The 17,772-nt window shown below is 39.3% G+C and overlaps 1 protein-coding gene across 2 annotated transcripts; it reads right to left on the bottom strand.

The window, feature by feature from the left end:
* Nucleotides 1–2,686: 2,686 nt before the first annotated feature.
* On the bottom strand, nt 2,687–11,788 carry LOC144665745 (uncharacterized). Of its 2 annotated transcripts, none has more exons than XM_078527042.1 (6): nt 11,606–11,788; nt 8,842–8,907; nt 5,786–6,112; nt 4,777–4,932; nt 4,549–4,665; nt 2,687–3,851 (listed from the first exon to the last, which is right to left on the bottom strand). In XM_078527042.1, the coding sequence occupies exons 1-6, from the start codon at nt 11,750–11,752 to the stop codon at nt 3,741–3,743; spliced, it is 924 nt and encodes a 307-aa protein (XP_078383168.1). In that variant the 5' UTR covers nt 11,753–11,788; the 3' UTR covers nt 2,687–3,740. The 2 variants fall into 2 exon arrangements, with proteins under 2 accessions (XP_078383168.1, XP_078383169.1); XM_078527043.1 differs by having other exon boundaries at nt 2,687–3,839.
* Between the last annotated feature and the right edge of the window lie 5,984 nt (nt 11,789–17,772).

Raw genomic sequence — 17,772 nt, 5'->3', positions numbered from 1 at the left:
GATTTACAAAACGACCCAAAGTGAACATTTCAAGTCTCAAACTTGCAAGTTTTGAAAAAGTGAAAAATACTATTTAATCTACGTGGTACGTGGTATTTAACACAAGGGCCTTAAACGGTCATTTTCAGTGGCTCGTGTAACACTTTTTTATTCGATTCTTTTGGACCTGGAGTGAAAATTAGGATAAATCCACGTGATCGCGGATTTACAAAAACATCCACTGGCTGTACATTTCAAGTCTCAAGCTGAACGATTTTGCAGAAACTGGAGTGAAATAAACCACATGGTGGTATTTCAACACAAGGGCTCAAAATCGTCATTTTTAGTGGCTCATGTTGGACTTGTTATGAAAATTAGAATGAATTCACGTCATGGCGCAATTACAAAACGACCCAAAGTAGACATTTCAAGTCTTTTTGCCGGTTAGCTAAATCTGAAGTGAAATTACCGGTAAGCTTTAATCTAGTTGGTGGTATTTCAACACAAAGACCCAAAATCGTCATTTTCAGTGGCTCATGTAGCACTTTCTTATTCGATTCTTTTGAACCTGGATTGAAAATAAGGATGATTCCACGTGATGGCGGATTTACAAAAACACCCAAACTGTATATTTCAAGTCTCAAGCTGAACGTTGTGACAAAAACTGGAGTGAAATTAAGCTTTAATCTACGTGGTGGTATTTCAAAACAACGGCCTTTAATCGTCATTTTTAGTGGCTCATGTAGCACTTCCTCTCACGATTGTTTTTGACCTGGAGTGAACATTACAATGAATCCACGTGATGGCTATTTTACAAAAAGACCCAAACCGCACATTTTAAGTCTCAAGCTGAACGGTTTTGCAGAAACTGGAGTGAAATCAGTTTTAATCTACGTGCTGGTATTTCAACACAAAGATGCAAAATTGTCATTTTCAGTGGCTCATTTAGCACGGTTTTATTTGATTCTTCTGGACCTGGAGTGAATGTTTGAATGAATCCACGTGATGGCGGATTTACAAAACGACCCAAAGTAAACCTTTGTGTCTCGATCAGCGCCGTGTAAACGAAAGGCGTAACCTCATCGAAAGCGATGCGGTTACAAATAAAACCGCGTCCGTGTAAATAGTGCCTTATGCGCTTACGCCCTTCGTAAACGACATACAGTCAACTCTCTCTAAAACGGACACCGTCGGGACTGGCTCCAACTGTTCGTTTTAGAGAGGTGTCCGACTTATAGGGAGTTTAGTTACAGAAAAATGACTGAAAAATGGCACGGAAGGGCCGGGACCAACACCAGGTGTCCGTCTTTAAGAGGTATCCGTCTTATAGAGGTGTCCGTTAAGAGAGAGTTGACTGTACAGTCAACTCGAGCTCCCAAAATAACGGACACTTCGGGACCACAATTTGGTGTCCGTAACCAGCGAGAGTTATTAGGGAGATGACGTTATACGGCAAACGGCAAACCTGTGCTTGACTTTATTTCATTTTGTTACATTTTTATCGCATTCTAAAATTCACAAAAATTGACAAACACAAAACTACTCATTTCCGCGTACGAACGCCAAAAGACAGAAGTTGAACTTTCGCCGTTCGCGGGAAAATAAACGTCATGCTTTAAAGTCTCTCTATTTTCAGTAATCAGGGTCGTAACTAGCAAGAGGCAAGACGAGGCACTTGCCTCGTCTAGATTTTAACCCAAAATAAAAAATAAATAAATCTGTTTAGTTGGGAAAATAATTCTCAGTTGAACAAGATTGATATTTTTGAAGAAATACCTTATTAAAATGTTGAAAAAGCCGCTTCAGAGCTTCTTGATTTCAAAATTTTCTGGGGCATGATCCCAGATCTCCCTAGCAAGATCTTGCCTCCCCGGTGGGGGGGGGGGGGACTCAAACAAGTTTTATACGGGGGGCTCCGCCCCAGCTCTTACCCCTACCCTTTTATATACTATTTTGACAGATTGTACCCCTTTCGTATACCTTTTACTGAAAAAAGGTACCCCTTAAAGGTACCTTAAAGACGTGATATTGCCTTAGAACAGGAAGTTTTCTTGTCATTTTTTATGAAGCGCTTAATAAATTAAAATAATACAGCCATAAATGGGTCTGTTCAGTTTGAAATATTTTAATTACAGGCCTTTTAAAAAACCTAAATGACGGATTTTCTCCCTTTTACCTAATTTGATCGCTACCCTTTTATATACCTCTGAAGCCTGAAAAAGGTACCCCTTCGGGCGGAGCCTCCCCGTATAGGCCGTTATATGGAGTACCCCCCTGGGCTTGCCTCGTCTATGCTTCAAGTCTAGCTACGTCCCTGGTAATTCAGGGCTTTTTCGCCGGGACTGCAACTTTTGCCCATAATGAAAACTATCTCCTTTTACGTATTCTCGTGTAGACAGATAGTATTTGTAACGCTGATCCTCGTCACATCAATTAAGTGATTCACGTAAGCTCATGTCAATCTTGTTTGACGGTACTCAGGCTTTCATTGATATTATTAAAAGAAACATTTAACGATTGCCAAAACTAGCGTGGACCAAAAAAAAAAAATACTCGTTCGTTTAAGAATATTTTTGCCAGGCCGATTACTATGTAAGAAATGTATAGATGTCCAAGTAAGGCAGTTGGTACTGAAAAGGTTTAAACTGGCAACAGTGTAATACACAAATAATGAAAGCTTAAATGAAGAACAACGACTAAACAATAATTAGTGTAAACTGATAGTCTCATTTAATTTTTTCATGCTTTTATTACTCTCTTTAGAAGTGTGCTACGATTCCTTACATTAGTAACTAGAAACATGCATTTACCCTATAAGGTTACAACTTCATAATATGCGACTGCATGACAAATATACAAACTATAAACTGCACAGCGACAGGGCTAGGAGTTGATATAAGCTCAGTTATACTAAAACGTATATATGTCACGCGACTCAGTAGCTTCTAAAAAAAACCCATAATGTCTTTTGACTTTCTATTGGGTTTACATGCATTTCTAGCAAAGACCTTTGAGGCCCAATTTATGATATTAAAACTATTCTTAGAATATCTCATCATCTTTGATTTTTATTATAATCAATATTATTTACAGTTGTTTGTAAATCATTATTTTCTAAGGGAGACACAGAGTGAGTGAATGAACACCTCCCGGGCTAGCCAGCATTCGGCTATTGGAGGGCGGGGGACTCAGGTGATTCAAAGCTTTTTGAGGTATTTAAAGGTAACATGGAACCAGGGAAGATGAGGAATGGCAGACTTTGTAAAAGTCCTTTCAGAGGTTTGAACTCTGTTTTAATATCACAATTAACGTGTGCATCTCACTAAATGAACAAAAACCCTAGCTAAGTGCGTCATCCACGTTAAAGTTACGTCTTATTATTTTATTCCAGTATGTAAATCATGTCTTGACAAACTATCGAAGGTCGACTTTGGTGTTTTTGGGTTTCAGTTTCTCTGTTGTTTAACACTGAGGAGGTGGGGGTGGGGGCAGGTGTTTCACTGGCTTTTGTGTGTTTACTGTGTTATACATGCATTTATAACACAAGCTAATCCTTGTCTACTTATACTTCAAGGCCATTATTTAGTGGATTACGTCTTACTTCTTGCATACAATGTAGCGTGCTACTTTAGTTGTCCTACTTTACGACAACAAACTTTCTAAAGCAAGCCACACAAGAAGCATTCATTTATATGTCACTACTGTTGTAGCCTTATGCTCCAGTTAGAGGAGCGAAGAGGATGAGTGAGCGAGGGCTGTTTTTAGACATCAGCAGCGAGGGCCTCGGAAGGAGTTCCACCAGAAGAGGAAGCTAATGCAGGCGGTGCATTTCCTGTCTGCGTGAAGGAATAAGGTGGCGGCTTCTCGTGATCCTTTGGTTAAAACACAAGAGTCAAAAGAAGTATGTTAGCCCTGGTGTTATTTTGATATAATTAATGTTAGGACAGTTCGACAAAGGCTTCATTCTCCACACAGAAGTTTTTAGTAGTGAAGATAATCAGGTTTTACTTAACGTACAAAATTTGAAAGCAACATCCAAACAGATAGGTAGTAAATTATTTACATTTTATAACCCCAACTATAATGAAATATACTTCTAGTCAATTTAGAGTAACAAGCGATCCATGGAATGTAAAAAATTATAACTCGTTTCATTGCCTTTGTCAACAGCGACATCAGAAAAGCACAAAATTGTCACTGTTTCTATATTAGATACTGCCACATTCCTATACTATCTGCTGGCCAAATTTCATTTATTTCTAATAAAATTACAGTCAACTCTTGTTATAGCGGACACGCTCGGGGCGTCGTTCAGTGTCCGTTATAGAAAAAGTCCGTAATAGCAGGAGTCATTTCTAGTCAAACCTCTTTCGCTGGGGATCTGGATTTTGTCCGTAATAGCGAGTGTCCTCAATAGCGGGGTGTCCGCAAGACGAGAGTTGACTGTACTGACCAAAGAATAAACACAACTCACTGATCAGTCCAGCCTAGTTTACAGGAAAGTCCGATGTGTTATAATTTGTGAGTTTATTACTAACAACCTATAAACAATCATTTATTTCTACATACTTGTCCTTGATTCTGCATCTGTGTAGCAGCGGCACCAGCATAGGGCACAGTCACTACACCGGATGGGGTGGATCCTGACGGCACCGCCCAGTAGGCAGGCTGCTGCATTGGCACAGGCTGTGTGAGGGTACAAAAAATATAACATATTCAGTGCATGACATTAACAATGGTTTACATCTAGCATTATTTTGAAAATAAGCTCTGGGATTATATTATACTGAGTCTTACCTGTTGAGGGATGTAAACTTGTTGCTGGCCAGCTACTGGGTATCCCTGTGGCATAGTTGTTACTGCACCACTAGGCTGAACAATAATCATGCCTCCCTGTGCACCTGGGTACATATGCTGGGGCTGAACGTACATGACTTGTTGATTGGTTACAGTCTAACAACAAATTCAAAATACAAGTTACGAGATGAAGTCAACAACAAATTCCAAAGTTTGAAGACCAGTTTTTTTTTACTGAGTTTCCTAGTTACCTGTAAATAAAAACCAAAATAAATTCACAGAACTGATCGCTAAATCAAGTGTGTCGACCAAATGCAAAATTCATCCCTTCCATTTGTGACTGGGTGAGGTTGTCATTAAGCTAAGTTCAATTCCAGAGTCAACCATAAGTCAGTTTAATGTGATTCTCAACAGCCATCTTAGTGACTCTGGATGAAACTATAATAGTGTGTGACCATTCTTGCAGAGAAAGCACGCTGCATGTTTCAGGGCTGCAAATAACTTTTTTCACTTGAAAGGACATATGTCCTACTAAGACACCATCATGGTCGGACAAAACAAAATTTTGGTCGGACATCACTAAAAACAAAAGGTTTAATTTTATTCATTGTTGCCATAAAATGATTTACCGTCATAGTAAAAAAATTGTCTGGACATCATGTCCGACCACACTTGGGATTACGGTACGTCGGACATGAACAAAATTTTGGTCAGCCAATGTCCGATAACCGACTGTCATTTGCATCCCTGATGTTTATATTATGTTGTACACAATAGTTTAACTTTTATGATGATACAAGTGTACGACCATTCAAAATTTATTAAATTTAAACTGAACACGAATAAATATTCTTAAGAAGCTATGATAAGTGTACAATAAATTATGCCATATGAAGAACGAAAGTACTACATAAAGCACCAGATTGTTCTACATAGTAAAAGCTAACAACTGCTTCAAGCCAGAACAAATAAAGCATACGATGAAGATAACATGTAGAAATGTACTTACAGTACCCACAGCACCTGACAGGGTACTGCAACAGACAGCTGCGCAGCAGTAGATGGACGACGCAATGGCCAAAAAGAACTCAACCATGGAGAAGATTAGCAGACAAGAACCTAGGCCAGCTCCATTTGCAGCCATCTCTCTCTTGCTGTACGAGTAACAGTATTTGTAATTATAGTATGAATCATAGCTTGGATGCTGATTATAGTCATAGTATTTTGACCTGCAACGCAGGATCCTTGCAAAATCAGCCACAGCAAAGCAGTAGCAGATGAACATGACTCCAGCTATGACACAAGCAGTGATGGAGAAGCCCATAAAACATCCAATCTGTTGAAAGGAAAGATGATTATAGAAACAGTTTCAATGGGATAATTTTTCAAGACAAAACTATAATTACAGTTAGTACTTGAACATCACATTATTACTGATAAATTAGAAGGTAGCTAGCCTGGGGGACAGTCAAGCAATAAAAACACAAAAAAACTACAACTTAGCTAGGACTCTTTAAATTATTGTTATCTTTTTTTTTTTACAAAGTGTTAACGTACATGTACAGGCACCAAAAAAAGCTTGCACACAGAATGCTATCAACATAAGTTATTTTCCTTAATTGAACACCTTTACTCGTCATTTGTATAAATTTATCTTGACTAATCCTACATTCTCACCAAAATAATACAGTACTTAATTCTCACACAAATACATACATGTATATATATATATACACACACACATCTCATTACGATGTTCATTACAGGGTACTTTGCTTAATTAATATATCTTACAGGTGTGTGTAACTATTTACATGTAACATGCATATTAAAACACCTTAAAATCATGGGAAATTTAAACGTTTTTCAATCATAATGACTATTGAGGCCCTATTATTAGGGTAAATTCTGACACGGCTCTGAAACGGCGACATGAAGGAACTGAAATGATGACAAACGACAAGATGCTCCCGTGAAATTTTGACAGCGGCAAAGAAAAAAGCAAAATCGACAGCGACATTGGTGCTTTTTAAAGCGGCTTGTAGGCAAAATAGCCTTTGCAAATTTACCCTTTTACATATGATTACAGTATGTTCTCATCTTGCACTTTTAAAAGACCATTCTCATGCATTGAACGAATTATCTACATGTCTTAGCTACATGTACTTCAGTTTTTCAAACTTTTCTGGGGGAGCATGCCCCCCAAACCCCCCTAGGAAGGTATATCCTTCGGTGTCATAATAAACTGCATCGCTCTCCAAAATTATGGTCAAAATCCCAGGGGGTCGGGGTTCTCCCATAAATTTTGGATAGGGGTGTGCCACAAAGGTTCTTAAACCCTGACCCAATTTAAGGATAAAGAAGGTGAAAATTGATACCCTTTTGGCCCAAAACCAAAAAATGACACCTTATTCAAGGGGAGGAGAAGCCTTCCGTGATGCCTCAAATAATGGCTAACAGCGCACGACGGGCGACACGGCTAACTGCGCACGGCAAAACACAAATCTTTATAAAATCTCTTTACTAATACCTGAACAGAAAGTTCAGTTTTAAGATACCTTTTTTCGTTTAGCTGGGCGTTTATTTTAGCTAATAGAATTTAGGTACCTTACCGTATTTATTCGATTAAGCGCCCTGGGCGCTTATTAAATTTTTTGACCTTGAGGGTGGGCGCTTATTCGAGGTGGGCGCTTATTCGAGGCTGGGCGCTTATTACATTTTTACCATTTTTAGCAAGTAGTACGTTTATTTTGCAAGAAAATAATGTATAATAACTTAACGTAAAGCTGTACTAAAGCTGAATTTTAAATATTCATTGAAAGTTTCAGTAAAAAAAACTCGGTTTTCGGGGTGGTCTCTTCGAAGAACTTAGTCAATTTCAATCTCAACTTCAACAATAATCAAAATTCCTTTTGTGCCCTCTTTTTAGGAGGGTGGGGGTGGGCGCTTATTCGAGGCTGGGCGCTTATTAACTTTTCCTGCCTACAGGGTGGGCGCTTATTCGAGGTGGGCGCTTATTCGAGGTTGGGCGCTTAATCGAATAAATACGGTATCTAAGGATCACACCGGGAACACATAGCCAAAAGGAGCAGAAATGATACCCTAAATATAAGGCCCGAGTCCGAACTGCAAAAACCATACCCTATCCTGTGGCACATACCTATATAGCCCACATACATGAGAGTACCCCTCCCCCGGTCAAAATCTCACTTTGTGCCAGCAGATAATAATAGGGATTATTTGAGTGACAGAATTATGAGAACGCATGACGCACTACAGACTCAAACATTTCCGATATTATCAGTGACTATCGATGAATTCGAAATTCCGACAGCGACATGCGAACCTTTTGAAATTGTGACATGAAAAGATTGAAATTCAGATGGGGGACATAAGGACCCCCCCCCCCCCCCCCCCTCTAACAGCGCCTCCATTATGTTTAAGCACAAAAGCCAAAGTAAGTATCAAGGCCACGCGATTGGAATTACATTTGGTAAAAATGATTGGGATTTTTTTGGGTAGGAAAATTTGGAACATATTTTTTGGATGGCTTGATTTAAGTAGGGATTTGTCTGGTATTAACTTAAAATGACACCTTAGCATTCAATTTCTTAATATGCTTTTCTTTGTGATATATCAACAGAAATCCGGCAAATTTTGGTTTAGGGATTTTTTTTTGGTTTTGTGGAAGCACAATGGATTTTTTTGGGGTCTGATTTTTGCCTCCATTCGATCAATGGTTACCCCCTAGGCTATAGTGCATCTGAAAGATATATTAAATAAATTAACTTTTAGTTATTCATTTTACAGTGCAGAATATTTATTTATTTAATATTTATTTATTTATTTTGATTTATTCAATTGTTTAATATTTAGTTTTAATTTTGCAATGTTTTGCACACCCTGTCTGTCATATATGTATGTTTCCCGTATTTATGCAGCATATAAGTCTGTTCTTTAAGTCGAAAATGTGGATAAATTTATACAGTTTGTTCCAATTGCAAGCAATTTCAAGCTATGAGAGTTTATAACTTGAACTTAGAGGTTTTTTTTACTGAAACTCACCAGGCATTTGTTTGGAGTAAAGTTATCTTTTGCACCAATGTATCCCAAGATTCCTGAGATAAGAACCTGAAATAAACAAGATATCAAATATAAATCACACAGAAGAAACTATGGTAATTAAAATACAATATTATATTACATTAAAGTTGAGTTATTAAATATGATAATAGTCTCCAACTTGAAGTACATGATTCCTGTTAACTTGAACACATCAGGGAAGGCATAAAAAGGTTCACCTTATAAATTGAGGGTAAAATTAGTAAGAACATTACCATTTTAAAAGAAAATTGAAAAAGGTTTGAGTATGCGGGTGGTTCATGGTATTGAGTATTTGAATTATCAAGATTCTATAATCTTGATAATCTTTGTATCCTATAATGCTTATATTAAACAAAAATGATTTATTCACAAAAAATAAATCATTCTATTAAAATATCGTTATAGGATGCCCTGGGAAGAATCAACATGGCCGCCGCATCCGCAAAACAGACTATGTATGGGACAGGGACAAAAGTCAGACGGGAACAACTCGAATCGTTGATGAATAAATGTCGAATGAATGAATGTTTATTTCCTATGAAATGATTTAAGTACAATAGAATGTGTACTAATATAATAACTTGGGAGGAAGACTAAAGAAACCCTCACAGGCATTTACAGAAAAGTCCCCATTTAGTAACAACTAAAGTAGAACCCCGGTAACTCGAACTCGAATATTAAACTCGAACAACCCCGCTAACTCGAACTAACTTCCATTTCCCTTGGACCCACTTTTCAGTCATGTTTACTCGGTTAACTCGAAAACCCCGCTAGCTCGAACTGTTTTTCGTTTCCCTTCAGAGTTCGAGTTACCGGGGTTCAACTGTATTTGAAAAAAAAAATACATTCAATTTGTATCGGTCAGGTAGTAAGATATTACAGTAGAAAGATCTTATACACGTACAGTAAGATTAATATCAATCTAATTAAGTAACTTCTTATTTTTATTTTTTCCTCGCGAAGCGAGGCCGAAGGCCGAGCGTAGCGGGGTGTATAATTTTGTCCCTCAAAGGGATCAGGCGGGATGAAATCTCGTGTGGAGTTTACGGTCATATATATTTCTATATATATATATATATTTGTGAGCTTGGTGTGTGGTGGAAATGACGTCACACGGCCGCCGCGCGCTGGTGGCCTAATGGTAAGGCGTCGAACTTCTTTTTTTTTGTGGGTTCGAATTCTGAGCCTTTCATTTTTATCGTTTTTCTTTTCGGATTAAAATAACATTGATCTCCACATAATACTCCCTCAACGCCTATTCAGGCTATAAATCTTTCATCGCCATCAGGGGCGCGCGGGCGGAGGCTTCGAATCCTCCTGCTGTTCGTTCTTCTTCTTTTTTTTTTTTTTTAATGCCATCAAATAAATGTCCAAAATGCGACTATCCAATAATTTGTCGATGATTTTGAAAATAGCCTGCGCTTCCCAACGCTTTATACCTCTTTACGAACCAGAAAAAGCCACCATCTTCAAAGCGGAGTAGACCCTGGGAACGAGGGTGTCGCGGCCATGCCCGCTGAAATTTCTAACAAATATATCTTTCTGCCTACTGTGGAAAATTGAATATGTACAATTCAATAAATGTTCAACTTCAAATAATCCACTCCTTATTTATAACACCCCCCCCCCCCTCCCCAACCCAGAGCTTCGCGAGGCCCTGCGAGTCACGTATTACTAGTAAACTATATGTAATATCGGTAGGTGCTTGATGATGGCATCAGTTTTTTGCACAGTCAACTGCGTCAATGCAAATACTGACAATGTCATGTGATGTTTCTGTCAGACGTACATCAACAATACAACTTCAGATATATTGTTCATTTTCTAGCGATAGGCATTGGAACGTCTGTGCTGAAGCCGAATGATGATAGTCACATTGCTGATTTCGATCAGGAATATCATGAATCAAGATGTACAAGCTTAAGGTTGTGTTTTCACTTGGCCGATTAACTAGCTGAACATTCTTTCTAGGTGTTTGCTTACAGACCGACATTTTAAAAAAACTAGTTAAACGTGACAACTGTTTTTACTGTGAAAATTTAAGCCGCTAACTCAGAAGATTCAAATTACAAAAGCGCGCAACAGTCAGAAAATACGGGAGACGAAGCGCTTTAAATGACTTCTCGTGCAATATTTACGCAAAGGAGAAGGACTCTCCTTTATAGGATGCAGTAAACGACTCAAAGTATGCGACGATATGCTGTTGATCCAGCAGCAAAACAACATTGAACAATCCTCGCCGAAAGCGCAAGACGCGGCGCCGTGAAATAGGAAAGGTCTTGACCTACGAACTGGAAAATGTAACGGAGCTAGTGGAATTGTAAATCGAAAGAAACGGGAACAATTTTTGAGCTCATTTGCCGCTTAAAAAGTTTTGTTTTGCAAACTGAACCATGGGGAGAGCGTCTGGCAAATAATATTTGGCAGATCATTTGGCAGGCATGTCACTGCACGCAATGCAATTGGCTGCGGTATTTGCCGGGACAAGTTAAACCATCTTGCGAGGTAGTATAACTCTGCATGAATTTCCTGTAGAAAAGGCGAGAAAACCCTCTGTTTTTCCTTGTGAAAACAGTTTGCATTTTTAACTCGCTTAACACTAGACAAGTGTTTTCACTGTCTTTCCGGACTTTTCCAAGTTTATCTAGCTAAAATTGTCCCAGTGAAAACACAACCTAAATGTAGTCCGGTCGAACAGACTGGATCAGACTGTGCCAATGCTTACCCAAATGCCAACCCAGATTCCAAAACCAACGTACGAACTCCAATGACCTACGGCAAAAACAGAAGCAACTCCAAACACGATCATCAATGCACCAAATACCATCTGTGCGACGGCTAAACCTCGTAAAGAAGAGGCTCGATACGCCATGATTACAAACAAAATGGCGACAAGACGTAACAAGGAAGCAGTGAAGAACAGTAATGACGTCATTGGAATTTGGAGTCCGGGTGGACCTGGTGGGGATCCAGTGGAGTAGGGAGCGGTTTGGGTTTCTATTTAGGAATTACACTTTGGGCGCTTTCCATTCGACCAAAAATTCTGGTTTGAGTTTCGGAAAATTCCAGTGGCGAATGGAGCAGCATTTTCCAACTTTTCCGGTTGACTGCACGGAAGGCAAAACAAAATTTGCATATGGTCAGGTAGTGCGTCTTATATGGAAATTTCTACGGTGCATTAAAATAATGCACTGTGGCCGGTTTCCAACACTTATAACTCGATATTGTTGCAAATAAAAAGCATTCCGAGCACTGAAATAAACGCCATGAATGACACCGTGGCCACAAATACAGGAACCTTTCAAAGGGCACACTACAAGCAACGAAAACGTCGCCAACCTAAAAAGTTTAATGAGCAAAACAATGGCGTAGCCTGCACGCGCGTTATAAATATTTGTACATTTCTTTGCAGCCGCCTGCAAAACAACAACGAAAAACAACCGAGTCCCGGGAACCGAGTTCACCTAAGTTTTTTATTTGGAGTTTCAAGAATGCTTCCTTAACACATGTAGCTGCTTTCAGCTGCACAAATCGCTAAAATTTCTGCCGATGGAACTTAGGCTGAGTGCGAAATGGTAGCTTTTTCCAAAATTTCCGGAAAAGAGGACAACCTCGCAAGGTAGACCCAAATTTTCGAAAACAATTGCCGGAAACTTTCAGTTCCATTTGGTTTTGCTTCTGAAATTTCCGGGGTTTTCGGTTGAATGGTTCGCATTTCGGAAGGTCGACACTTTCCGGATTTTCTGGAAACTTTCCCAGGAAATTTCTATACCATTCGTCCTTGTTCCGAAATTTCCGGAATTTTTGGTCGAATGGAAAGCGCCCTTTGACTTTTGCACTTTATTTGATCTGTTTGACTTGTGACTTGTGCAAAAATCAGCGCGCTGGCCGTGATCTGGCCGTGATCTAGTACGGACGCGTGATCAGCTTGTTTTGAGGACCGTGATCCGTGATTCCAATTAAAACATCCGTGAAATAAACGGCACGCATGCATGCATGCATGCGGTGGCGATGACGTTCACAATTATCAAAGATATAAAAAAATATATATATTTTTTTATTTTTATTTAAAAACTCAAAGATCTGCTGGAATCACAAAACAACCTTCCAGTACATCACATCAAAAACTCATACGTTTATTTAATGGCCATTATCATTTAGCAACAGGAACGCCCAGGATTATTGTCAAGTCGAAACAGAAGATTGTGTGACATTTCCGTGAGTGTATTTTAAAAACTGAGGTCACCGAATTTAATAGTAGTGTGAATCAAGTCAACAGCGCACACTAGAATCAGTTTAATGCATCTTATCAGACATAATGTTTTAGATCAGCAAATGTCTGACATATTTTTAACGGCTTTGAAATAAACATTGTCAGTGAACGTTCAAGCAAAGCAAAGATTTCAATTACTTTACTACCTTTTTTTAAGCGATGGCGTGACATCGCTTTATGCCATCCGATCGCACGATCGGTTCTTTTTGTCTGTTTGGCCCGATCAAACAGAAATCAAGTTAACTTAACAAGAAATTGCCGCGCAAAACACAAAAACAAACTACTTCCGTGCAGTTAGAATGGAACACTACAGTGTATAAACGAAATAAACTAATTATATATGATGGAATCTATTAGATTTAGTAGACAGAAATTTATGTCGTTTATCCGTGATATCACAATACAGTATAACGCAATCTTTGTCGAGACAACATAGGGAAATCTGAAAAAATATAAAAATATAAAATAAAATGTTACTGTTGTTCAATTAAGCAAACTAAGAAAATGTATTATTTGCATCCTTGGTCTGTGAATTCATAATATCTGTATTTATTTGAATTCCATCAGATCCCCAAGCTTCTTATGTTTAAAAATGTAAGCTGCATTTGGATAACAGTCTTTTTCACACACAAGGTGTCAGCTACTTTTATTTACTTTAAGTTTTTTCCTCAAAATTATGTAAGACCCCTTGTCAACGTCATCGCTTCTGTATGATCGCGTGCCATTTATTCAAGAAGCTGTTATCGGTTTGCCTTTTGGCACGGGCTCAAAAGTTATGACCGTCAAACACATCAAGACTGATGTATACGTACACGACTCGTGTGAGCGAGCTCAATTCTATCCGATACCTGGTTAAGTCCAACACTCATATCAGGCCCGGAGCAATTGCAGAATACCCCGCAAATGAGATTCACCGAGTCGGAACTCTTCGAATCAAAAGCCCTCTGGGCTTAGCGTCTTGTGACTCTTTTCAGAGTTTAATTTATTTGAAAATAGACCGCTTTTCACGTCTATTTATTGCTTGTAAAGATATCGAAAATTAAAAAGCGTGCATCTAACATAAAGAAACATTTAGACTCCTCACCCCTAAAATTTAAACTTAAACTAAAGCTACTTTTGTCGCTCGATAAAAGTTGTGACATTCAAAACACGATATACGAAACTCTTGATTCACTTGTCAATTCAGAAACCTTTGTCGTGAATGCTTGCGCTGAACTTCACGATTTCACAGCTAAAGATAAAAACAAAGGTTTATTCCAACTACAAAAGGTTCTCACGCGAAAGGTTTAAAATCCAACTCATATATAAGATTTGGGACCTAAAAGACAACAACACCGAATTTTCGATCAAGTGGTCCATTGTCACGAGAGCAAGCGCTTACAGGGGAAACCCGTCACGCTGCAATTTGTGTCTGACGGAGAAGCTCTGCATACTATCAGCTGACAGATACACCTTCTTGAACAAAAGATCTGAGCTTGTTACCAAGTGCAGGCACGAAAACAAGTACTACACGGCCAATCAGAGACAGGATCGTTCCAACCGTCCTCCATGAACGTAGTTTAAATTGTATTTCACCGCATCTAACGACACAGTCTGATGATCGCTTCGTGCGTTAAACTCTGAGTAACTGTCCGTGAAGTTTCTATCTTTAATTATTGTATAAGATTACGTGCTTAAAGTTTTGAAATCGATGCCTTAATAGTATCCATTCCGATCACAATCACGGTAATTAAGCGTCCATTTTGATTCATACTAATTGATCGTTGCTATTTCTGTCAGGCGGATAATGTTTGTACTTATTATTGTCACGCGACTTGTTTCCGACACCTTAACAAAAGCGATTTTTCCAAGCAGCCGAAAGTAGGCTTGACTTAAATTCAAAGACCTTCAAAGTACACTCCAGCATGTAGCCGTTGAACAGTTATAGGACTCCGATAACAGCACAAAAAGAATACAGACACACAGATTCATAAGCATTTATCTGTCACAGATAATTCTTAAATATCTTAAAAAGGTCAACAAAGTCACAGATTTTCCTTTGTTGTTCTGTGTCTGTGACTGATAAGAACGTTTTCAGCCTCACGTTTCAATAAACTCACGCACACTACCAAGCAAAGTTTCATGGTTGACCTTTCGCGTGTGTCTTCGAGTAATACTCAAATTGAAGACACACAAGGAAAATAATATCCACGGGATCAGTTGTTTTGAACTAGTTTAGGGCCTGATTACATGAGCCGGGCTGGCCCGGTTAGCCGGGCTGGCTCGGTTTGCCGAGATGACTTTCAGCCCGGTATTACATGAGCCCGGTTAGCCGGGCTGGCCCGGTTTGCCGAGATGACTTTCAGCCCGGTTTTAGCATAAATGATCAGAGCACGAATGATCTTAATCACCTTTTTACGGCAATAAAAAAAATATTTGGTGGTTAATTTTTTGCACTTATGCATCTGGATGGGTTACTTTACCTCTACATCCTATTTAGAAGGAGTTGCATTGATTTTTTCGTCGGATATTGTGCTCAGAAGAGAAATTTAATGCTGGCCCGCTTAGCCGGGCTGGCCCGGTGAACGCGATTACATGGAAAATTTTCATCCCGGCTAGCCGAGATCCCGGCATCGCGATACCGGGATCTCGGCTAGCCGGGCTGGCCCGGTTGTCATGTAATCGCAAAGTTGATTTTTGTTGCGTTTAACAGACGTGCCGAGATCTCGGCAAACCGAGCCAGCCCGGCTAGCCGGGCCAGCCCGGCTCATGTAATCAGGCCCTTAATCAGCACAAATTCTAACTTGCCTAAGCTAGCTAGTCAACTGAAGTAAAGGCACACGTGGTTCGACTACTACGGTCTATTTCATCTTTGTAATCGGATCTAATCAAAAATGGAAACGGCAAAAAAGGAGTTTTCCTGACATATTGTCGGTCGACATACCAACAGTTCTGTAAGGCGCAATCCTGTTTAAGACATGCTTTTCCCCTATTGCTGTACCAAAATCATAAAACACATTGTTCTCACGGCACTTTCGGGACGGAATTTAAGTTTCTTTTGAGCCCGCGAAACATGAGCAGCGCTATGCGCTGTGATAATGAGATGCAACCTAGCAACACCTAACAACGGGTTTGTTTACTGTTCAAGTGTGGGTAGAGCCTTTGTTTTTAAACCAATCGTATGTGTGAACGGGAAACAACATGAGACGATCATCGAAGGTTCAAGGTAATAATGGCCGTCGAAGTTGTTCAATTTCCATCGCCCGAATTTGAGTTATTCGGCTCCCAAACATCACTTTGGTGGTATTGCGCGATGCTTAAGGGTGCAAATTTTGAAAGCTTATAGTGGATTTCTAGAAGTTTTACCGATGAAACGAGCAGTTGAGAACAGAAGTTGGAAGGTTAAAAGCTTCGTATATCAAGTAAGTGTCTTAGTCCCATTTCATTTCTTCGCGCTATGATAATTTGTTTGGGAGGCAATTTGAACGCTTATCGCCGCCATTGCGCCTCTTGTTTCACCAACCGCTTCAATCCATGAGAAGTTTAAACTAAATTCTCCCTGAAATGAAGCGTTCAAGAGAAGATGATTTGTTAGTCGACTTATTGTTTACAAGTTGTGTATATATTTGGTGGAAGCTCAAATTAATTATAGTTTATTTAAAGCTCTATTCACATCAACGACAAAGAGTATAAATGCGGGGCGGGGGAGCTTTAAATACATGTATGAAGCGTCAACAACATTTTTAAGCCTATATGAATTATTGGATTTTTTACCTATAATTGTCCTCTGAATTATTAATTATTTGTTGCTCGTGTTAATTCCTCGTTTAGTTTAAGTTTCGCTTCTTTTCTCAGGAATCATTCCCCTGTTCTTGGGGTGGACAACAAGGTGATGATCTTCTAACATCTTCTTCGGGTGGTGGACAAAACACTGACCCCCAGTCCATGGACTACCCCCATGGACTACCCAAATGGACTACCTAAAATGGACTACCCCTAAAAAATGGACTACCCTTAAAGTACTATTCCGAGTGTGTACCACTTACCTGGCTGTTGTTATACACACATAATTTGCACTTACGTCTTACCTTGTTTATTTTCAAGCCGTACGTATCCCTCTAGCCGCCATTTTGAATATATTATACTAAATGAACATCCGCTGATCACGAAAGTGTAGACTCAAATCAAGCAATCAATCTTTGGACTCATAGAGACAGACAAAACAGGCACTGCACTGCACTACAGAAGATCCAAACTTTTTTAATAGTATCAGATAGTTGCTTGAGGCGAATCTTAAACATTTGGTGGCCAGAGAAAATTTTTGAATGAATAACTTTGGCAGCGCAGCGAGGAGAACAGAACCGGTAGGCAGACAGATCCTGAGGAAAAAATAGGGCATGAGTCTTCGCTTTTTGAGGTCAGCAGATGTATAGTGTAATTCATTCAAAATGGCGGCTAGAGTTGTCGAAAGTAACCGAAGTAAGTGCAAATTATGTGCGTATAACAACAGCTCAGTAAGTAGTACACACTCGGAATAGTACTTTAAGGGGTAGTCCATTTTTAAGGGGTAGTCCATTTTAGGTAGTCCATTTGGGTAGTCCATGGGGGTAGTCCATGGACTGGGGGTCAGTGTTTTGTCC

Source organism: Oculina patagonica, chromosome 9, assembly GCF_052425735.1.
Source record: "Oculina patagonica isolate OP01 chromosome 9, crgOcupat, whole genome shotgun sequence".
NCBI classification, from domain to species: domain Eukaryota; kingdom Metazoa; phylum Cnidaria; class Anthozoa; order Scleractinia; family Oculinidae; genus Oculina; species Oculina patagonica.
The sequence above is the reverse complement of the archived record's forward strand: the minus strand, read 5'-3'. Positions and strand labels throughout refer to the sequence as shown.